Below are 9,186 nucleotides of genomic sequence, written 5' to 3' on the forward strand. Positions count from 1 at the left end.
CCCAGAGAGAGTGGAATAAGCCTGATGCCTCCTGGCTGCTGACGCCAGCTGCCCAGAGAGAGTGGAATACGCCTGATTCCTCCTGGCTGCTGACGCCAGCTGCCCAGAGAGAGTGGAATAAGCCTGATGCCTCCTGGCTGCTGACGCCAGCTGCCCAGAGAGAGTGGAATAAGCCTGATGCCTCCTGGCTGCTGACGCCAGCTGCCCAGAGAGAGTGGAATACGCCTGATTCCTCCTGGCTGCTGACGCCAGCTGCCCAGAGAGAGTGGAATACGCCTGATTCCTCCTGGCTGCTGACGCCAGCTGCCCAGAGAGAGTGGAATACGCCTGATTCCTCCTGGCTGCTGACGCCAGCTGCCCAGAGAGAGTGGAATACGCCTGATTCCTCCTGGCTGCTGACGCCAGCTGCCCAGAGAGAGTGGAATATGCCTGATTCCTCCTGGCTGCTGACGCCAGCTGCCCAGAGAGAGTGCTAGCAAGGCTGTCCTCATAGAGCAGTGTGAGATGTGTGGGGATAAAGCGATAGAAAACTATACTGTCAGTGTATACCCATGATGATAATAGATGTCATGGTCATACACAGGACTACAGTCAGCCTTGGTTTAGTCAACACTGTACAACCACAGCTTTTTAACACACAGTGGGAAAGGAACGTGTCTGGTATTTTCTGACACTATACTTTGAGTTAGTGAATGTCACTCAGTGACCGAATCAAAGCCAAGAGTTGAGCCGTGAAACTTACAGCAGCAGAGCACCTGTTTGACCAAAGACCATGAATCTCTACAATCCCGGCATAGTGGGAAAATGTAGGGCTGAGTCCCAAACACCACCCTATTCCCTTTATAGTGTACTACTTTTGACAAGGGCCCAAGTGGCTCTGGTCAAAAGTAGTGCACTATATAGGGAATAGGGTGGTGTTTGGGACACACATCCTTAGTGTTGGGAATGATAGCAGTGAATAACAATGTTTCCTCCTCCTGTTGTTTCCAGCCGACACATAGGCCACGTCATGGCGCTCCCTGGCAGGTCCCAGGGTGTAGCCAGCTCCAGCGTCAGCGCCCCCACCACCCCTGTACACCGCTCCCAGGGTGTTGCCAGCGCCCCCACCACCCCTGTACACCGCTCCCAGGGTGTTGCCAGCGCCCCCACCACCCCTGTACACCGCTCCCAGGGTGTTGCCAGCGCCCCCACCACCCCTGTACACCGCTCCCAGGGTGTTGCCAGCGCCCCCACCACCCCTGTACACCGCACCTTCGCCACCTCAGGGGCCCCACAACTGGACTCCAAGCCTGACAGGTCAGCACTCAATCAATCAATCAATCAATTAAATAAGCCATCTCTGTGTATGGGTCTGTTTCAGACCTGGGTTGAAATATTATTTGTTTTCTTTCCAGTACTTTAGGTGCGCTTGTTTTATGGAATAGTAATACGGCTTTAATAATAATGGTCTTCCTCTGTTGGGTTACCCAGACCTTCTCTGGGGAGCTTGTTGTCCTCCTCTTACAGACAACACCAGGAGTCTCTGACTGCAGAGAGAGAGAGGAGGAGACAAGAGAGGGAGGAACGACTGCAGAAGATCGAGAGGGAGGAGAGGAAACGCTTCAAGTGAGTCCCAACCTGCATCAAATCACACTACTCATAGATGGAATTGTCCTTTTGACATTCACATTGCAGTCCAGTTCATTTAAAGTCCCAAACCAATTCACCAGATTAAACACGGCTTTATAAACTTCTCTGTAATGTTAACGTCTGGAGTGATTTAGTTTTGTCTGGGATGAATAAGAGTCTGAGCCTTGTTCCACAATATATCAGACGGGTTGGAGATGTTTAGAGACTGGACATACTTGTCTGTCTGTCTGTTTATTATGGTCATCAGTCAGGGATATACTGTGGATCTAAGGAGGAGATACATGGTCTGCGTCCCAAATGGCACCCTATTGGGCCCATAGGTCTCTGGTCAAAAGTAGGGCACTTATTAGGGGATAGGGTGCCATTTGGGGTGCAGCCATGGTTCGGCAGAAAACAAATGCCTGCTGGCCTGCCTTTTACTTGTTTTCTATGGCCATATAAAGTCCTGGATGTCAGACGGACCGCTGGAAAGCTCCTCTGGTCTGTGTGTCTCCTCTGTCATGTCGGACTGTTTCTCTCCCACAGTATTTACAACTATTCACACTGTCTCATTGGTTAACTAAGGATGTCTTTTAAAAAGGTACTATAGAATGTGAATGAAAACAAATATGAGTTGATATGCACAATAAGATATAGCTCTCACATTATTTTCACATACTGTCGCTCTCTCTCTCTCTCTCTCTCTCTCGCTCTCTCTCACTCTCTCTCTCTCTCTCTCTCACTCACTTACTTGGAACATTATCAGTCGGGATTACATGGACAAGAGGGAAGAGACAAGACAGGCCAGAGAAGAGAGGTATGTTGTCTACTTTCATTTCTAATATGCAAATAGACACAGTGCTGTCTAGCAATGTAGATTCTAGAATGATTCAGATAGACACTGTGCTCTATATCAATGTAGATTCTAGAATCCTTCAGATAGACACAGTGCTCTATAAGAATGTAGATTCTAGAATCATTCAGATAGACACAGTGCTCTATATCATGTACAATAGGTTCTAGAATCATTCAGATATAAACAGTGCTCTATATAAATCTAGATTCTAGAATCATTCAAATAGACACAGTGCTCTATATCAATGTAGATTCTAGAATCATTCAGATAGACATAGTGCTCTATATACATCTCGATTTAGAATCATTCAGATAGACACCGTGCTCTATATCAATGTAGATTCTAGAATCATTGACACAGTGCTCTATATAAATCTAAATTCTAGAATCATTCAGATAGACACAGTGATCTATATCAATGTAGATTCTAGAATCATTCAGACACAGTGCTCTATATACATCTATATTCTAGAATCATTCAGATAGACACAGTGCTCTATATCAATGCAGATTCTAGAATCATTCAGATGTAATAAATACATCATAATGACCCTGACATGAGGTAGTAATATGCCTTGAAACCTTTTTGAGGAGAACTCTTAGCAGATGTAGAACAAGTCAGGCTCAGCCTCTGGGCTGAAATATAGGTGTCAGGCCCCCTCTAGGCCTGCTGCTGTGCATTAAGACATCTACAACTGAATGGGACGAGGTGTGGAATTGGCTTTAAGTCCTGGATACGGTCCAGATAATGTAGGCTATGCATGTGTAATGTACCACCTTCCAGACATATGTATGTTCAGTGTTATTTAAAACAGGAATCCGAGGTTATGTTTGCTGCCTTTTTAAAATGTATGTTCAGTAAATTGATAAGATTTTCAGTCACCTAACCTCTGACTGAATGGAGAGTGATGTATAAATCAAGATTAAACACTATTATAAGACCCATCTGTGGAGAAGTCGCTGTAGTATACTGTAGGTGTCTTCTAAGATTTATGTGTCAATTAAGCACCTGGAGACATCCGAGAAGCATCACAGAGTCCCAGACATTTGGCCACTGTTTCAGAAAAGGAAGTGTGAGGGAACTGACTACAGTATATTACTGGTGGGGGGTGGCAGTAGCCTCGAGGTTAGAGAAGCGGGAATCTTCTTCTACCCCCATGAGATAGAGATTATATTACAGTAGACCTGCACAGGTGGAGTAACATCCTTTCTGAAGAATATTCTGTGACTCCCTCTTCCAGATATAAGTGCGTTGAGAGGCTCGCAGCAGAGGCGCATGAGAAAGAGAGAGAGCGCACGAGAGCGCCGCCTAGGGGGCGCACAGAGATCACCCTGAGCCTGAGCCCCACCCCCTCCAGTCACTCCGCCTCCCCCCGCTGTGTCAAGCCCTCCTCCATCGCCTCTCCGGAAGACACTGGCACCACTCCATCCCAGACGCAGGGTAAATAACCTTTTCCAAACGTTTAACAATCATTACCGGTCCGATAGGTTTTATGTATTTGTTGTTTATTCTTTATCTGGATGAGTTCCTGGCCAAGAGGTAGCAGCTTAAGCAACCATAGTACAGCACAGTATAAAACAATACAAAACGGGACAAAACAACACAACCGGAATAAAACGGAATGACTAGTAAAGTGATTTCAAACAGGATGGGAGCATGGACAGAGTGTATGGTTAGCAACATCCAGTCGGCTGGCAGAGAGCTCCTGTCCACCTGTCATGCTTCCTGGGGTCTGAATTAACACATGGGGGGTGATTCACTCACACTTTGGAATTAGAATCAGATGGACTAATAATGGCTGCATGGTGCCTGTTGGGGGGAAAAATCAGCAGGACTTGATAAGAAAGGGATTTAATTGTTGTTTTTCTGTGTGCTTCAGAATGAGGTGTCTGTAAGTGTATGTTGCTAAATCCCAAATACGTTTTGGGATGGGATGGACATTACTTTAGCTGCCTGTGGGGAAATGGTTTGAATGATGGTTTGAAGCAGAGTGAGAGGCTAGCTTTTCGGTCCCAGGCATACCCCAGTGATTTGTATGTGACTGTAGTGTGGTTTTGGCTGTGGTAGCGCTAGCCGCTAGGGTGTGGACCTCTTAATGTGGGGTTCCATTCACATCCTACAGTAGGAGCCAGGAAGAGGTGTGGTGGACTGTGGACTGGACTACAGCATTGACCATAGAGGGGACAAGCCTTTCAATACCTCACAGACTCAGTTATGATGATACATGAATGAATATCATGAGAACTAGATGTTGTTAGTCTGGGGTGGTTATTCTAACCCACCAAAATGGGATAATGGGATAAAATGAGGTGTTGAATCTAATTTCGAAACACATTGTCATCATAGCTGTTAATACATTTCCTGTAACATTCAATTAAGTATGAAATTACATGCTTAACGACTTGTGCTCTGGACCGAAATCTAGACAATTTATCATTTGAATTAATGAAATGTCACAGGGCAATTTCATGGTATTTACATTATAAAAAATATCATTTAAAAATGATATCAGATGATATTAAAATGGCACACAATCTAAACCCCTACAGTAGTGTTCTGTTTTGTTTGGTCCTGTTTTCTCTACCAGGAAGTGAAGTAGACGTAGAGCCAAGCCGTGACCTTCAGACCAGAACTACAAGTCCAGTGCCAGAGTTAATAGTATCAGGACCTTCTCCAGAACCCACAGAGCCCCCCTCCCAAACTCACTCGGCGCCAGGCGAGGAGCAGACGGAGACAGAGACGCAGAAAGAGAAGCAGGAAGTAGTTGAAGTTGAGCCCAAGCAGGAAGTACTAGAGCTAGTGGAGTCAGCGGTAGATGAACAGACACAGGGTAAAGAGGAGGAAGAAAGTGAGGAGGAGGAGGAGAAGGGTAAGGAGGAAGAGAGACAGTCAGGGAATGAGGTGGAGAGAGAAGAGGTAGAAGAGGTAGAGAGAGAAGAGGTAGAAGAGGTAGAAGAGGGGGTAGAGGTAGAGGTAGAAGAGAAGGTAGAAGAGGGGGTAGAGGTGGAGAGAGAAGAGGTTGAGGTGGTAGAGATAGAGGAGGAGGGAGAGAGGGAGGTGGAGGAGAGACTGGTCCTCCTCAGTGAGAAGGAGAGACAGAACGAGGAAGTGAATGAGAAGGACAACTGTTCTGCCTCCAGTATCTCCTCAGCCAGTAGCACTCTGGAGAGAGAGGAGAGGGAGGAGAAAGTCAACAACAACCATGAACCAGGTACCAGCTGCCCGTTAGCAGAAAATACAGACTTTAGGACACTTGGCCCTTTATGACTTAAAATATTACTTGTGATTTGTACCCATACTGTAAAATGGGACACTTCCGTATACTGTACATCAGTAGGCAAACATTGAAGTTCATGTCATGTCAGAACATTTCATTCTACCCATGCTCTCATTACAGTTTCTGATATATAGATCTGCTCTCTAATCTGTTCTGAAGGCTAGCAATCCAATAGTAATCCAATAGTAATCCAATCCACACTTCCTCCTTGTGTTTGTCCACCTCTAGGCCAGTGCATTAAGGAGGACGACGTGAACGAGCAGTGCAGCAAGATCCTCAACAGCAAGCGCTTCATGCTGGACATGCTCTATGCCCAGAACAAAACCACTGGGGGCAAGGACGAAGAGAAGGCAGGAGAGACGGAACAGACGGAGAAATGCAAAGAGGGGATGGAGACGTCATCACTGGAGGGTCAGGACGGGTCGTCGGTGGCCAGCCTGGCAAGTCGTATCTCTACACTGGAGGCCAGCAGGCAGGCCTGCGAGGAGAACGTCAAGAAGATAGAGGTCCAACACCTGGACAACCAGGGTAGCGTCAGGGCTGTGGCCGAGAAATTTGGAGACCTGGTTAAAAGCCTTGTGTCGCCTCATGAGCTGGAGGCATTGGAGAAGCAGCAGCAGGGTCAGCTTCAACCTGATAAAGACAAAGCTCCTCCGGCCCCCTCCTCCTCACCCCTACCTCCTAAGAAGGAGTCAGACTATATCTGGGACCAGCTGATGGCAGCCCCCAGGGAGCTGCGTATTAAAGAGATGGACTTCACAGACCTGGCAGACGAGGATGACCTGGACATCCTAGACGTGGACAGTGTGCTGATGGGCTCCAGTGACCTGATGATTCCTCCCCCTCCTCCCTGTCTCTCCGCCCTGCCCCCTCCCCCTCCCCCTCCCCTGGGCCTGTTCGGCTGCCCCCCACCCCCTCCTGTCCCTGGCATGATGCCCCCTTCCCCACCCTTCATGCCCCCCGGCCCCGCCCAGCCCTACCCGGGGTCTCCCCAGCTGAGCCGAGGGACAGGGGAGCCCCCTCTGTTCCAGAAGAAGAAGAAGACTATCCGTCTGTTCTGGAACGAGGTGAGGCCCATGGACGGCCAGTACAGGAACCACAAGCGTTGTAGAGAGTCACTCTGGTCCAAACTGGAGCCGGTCAAAGTGGACACGTCCAAGCTGGAACACCTGTTTGAAACAAAGTCCAAGGAGCTACCTGTTACCAAGGTAACTTTGTTGACCATTTTGGTACTGCATATTTATACGTATAGGAAATGTATGTGTTTTGCTCAATAAATGAATTTGTGAAATTGTCTCTTAAGCATTTAGGGGCGGTTTCCCGGACACAGATTAAGACTAATCCAGGAAACAGCCCCAAGGATTTTTACAGCTTGTCCTTTTCCTCCAGAGCACATAGGTTTAGACATCAGGTGTGAACACCTGGACAACCGGTACCCCCTGTATATAGCCTCCTTACTGTTATTCTATTGTTGCTCTTTCATTATTTGTTATTCTTCTGTCTTCTTTTTTTTATTTTTATTTTTTACTTCAGTTTATTTTAGTAAATACTTTCTTAACACTTTTTTTTTTTAACTGCATTGTTGGTTAAGGGCTTGTAAGTAAGCATTTAACTGTAAGGTCTACACCTGTTGTATTCGGCGCATGTGACAAATACAATTTGATTTTATTTGATTTTGAAGCTACTATCCACACCTTCTGTTCTATATACACTCAGCAGAATAGCACTAACCATTGCTTCAACGTGTTGGCAAAGTCTGACCTGCATGTCGTCTGCTCTGGTTGGATTCTCAAAGCTGACATAGGGAACTATTGTTTCTCTTCACAATTCACTATTTCCTTCTGTGTGTGTGTGTTCCTGTTTTGGTTTTGGCCGTTTAGCCTGTCGAGCTGGATCCCCATGTTCATGCTTCAGGCTTCTTTTCATCCACAGCAACAAAAGTAGTGCCCTATATAGGGAATAGGGTGCCATTGGCCCATATGGCTCTGCTCAAAAGTAGTGCACTATATAGGGAATAGGGTGCCATTTGGGACGTAACCCTGCTGTCCTTTGTGACGCTCTGACTAGACCTGCCCCACACTGTCTCCTGCTTCAACCTATTGAAGAATGCAGTGCAGGATTTAAACCAGATTGTCTTAAATGTACTGTAGGTCAACCCTGTCGTCCCAACCTGCTAGAAGACAGAATGATTGAATGTGATGGATTCCCTCTAATATCTTTTCAACCCCATCAAAGGTGCAGCCTGTATACAGTTTTCTCTGTCACTTTGAACTCAACTGACTCTGAGATGGTCCAAAAATGAAAACAGGAGAGATGTATATAAATATAGATGTAGCTAGATATAGAGAGGCCAACCGCACAGGGAGATCAGATCTACTGTAAAAGGTCATATACAGTATTATAGTGTTAAGTTGCGTCAATTCAAATCTGGTATAAGGAACAGAAGAGGTCAATACACGTCTTCTAAGATAGACTAGTATTTTAATTAATGCAAACACTGTTCGTATATACGGGCCCACTGAAACACCACGCTGGGCAGACAGAGAACTAACTTTTTCAACCCAAGGTTCTTCTTTAATACTCTGACAGAGATAGTTCCTGCTCCAGGCTGGGCCTGTCAGAATAGAGGCTGGGTGTGGTTTAAACTTACCCAACCTATCGTTGGCGCTCAGGCTGGTCCCAGACCCTTGGCGCTTCACTGTTGCCAGGTGTTAGTTGTTTCTGTTGCAGTACACATGTCCTTGAGCAGTTTAACAAAGAGGCAGTGTGTGTGTGAATCACAAGTCTATCTCAGCCTACCCCCTAACGGTTCCTCACATTAATCACAGCTTGTTATGTTAAACAATCTATATCAGTACAGCACAAACCTATTATGTTTATTCATTAATGTATTCTTTCTAAGCTAGGCATCACATCTAGTTGTAAGAGAATAGATCCCCACAATAGTCACACGGTTTTGGTCCCTTGCCCTGATCCATTTTGATTGAGGCACTCTAGTTCTGAACGTTTTAACATCTGAACTCACCGTCATTTGTTAATGGTGTATTTTTATGTTCAAAGTTTTATGGAATCCTTGGACTGTTTTTATTTGTAATAAATTTGCACACAAAAAACAAAACCTGTTTTCGCTTTGTCATTATGGGGTATTGTGTGTAGATTGATGAGGACAAAATTTAATTTGATCCATTTGAGAATAAGGCTGTAACGTAATAAAATGTGGAAAAAGTGAAGGGGTCTGAATACTTTTCCGAATGCGCTGTATAGTATAAGACTAGTACTTTATTGGTATTCATATAATGTCCTGTTTCTGTGTATCTCTACTCAGAAAACAGCAGTGGATGGGAAACGACAAGAGATTATTGTCCTGGACTCCAAACGGAGCAATGCCATCAACATCGGGCTGACCGTCCTCCCCCCTCCCCGCACCATCAAGACAGCCATCCTC

General features: G+C 46.0%; 1 protein-coding gene across 1 annotated transcript in view; it reads left to right on the plus strand.

Annotated features, from left to right (window-relative positions):
- Positions 1-9,186, plus strand: part of LOC311107476 (FH1/FH2 domain-containing protein 3-like) — a gene marked incomplete at its 3' end in the record, with an annotated part of 171,805 nt that overhangs the window by 151,971 nt on the left and 10,648 nt on the right. Inside the window, exons 13-19 of the mRNA XM_084149972.1 lie at positions 991-1,296; positions 1,471-1,605; positions 2,375-2,425; positions 3,705-3,904; positions 5,052-5,675; positions 5,970-6,949; positions 9,067-9,186. The exon at positions 9,067-9,186 is cut by the window's right edge and continues 39 nt beyond it. Of these exons, the coding sequence (XP_084006098.1) occupies positions 991-1,296; positions 1,471-1,605; positions 2,375-2,425; positions 3,705-3,904; positions 5,052-5,675; positions 5,970-6,949; positions 9,067-9,186 (2,416 nt within the window). The remainder of the gene's footprint in view (positions 1-990; positions 1,297-1,470; positions 1,606-2,374; positions 2,426-3,704; positions 3,905-5,051; positions 5,676-5,969; positions 6,950-9,066) is intronic.

The sequence above is a fragment of the Coregonus lavaretus genome, assembly GCF_964263955.1.
Source record: "Coregonus lavaretus genome assembly, chromosome: 3".
Lineage (NCBI taxonomy): Eukaryota > Metazoa > Chordata > Actinopteri > Salmoniformes > Salmonidae > Coregonus > Coregonus lavaretus.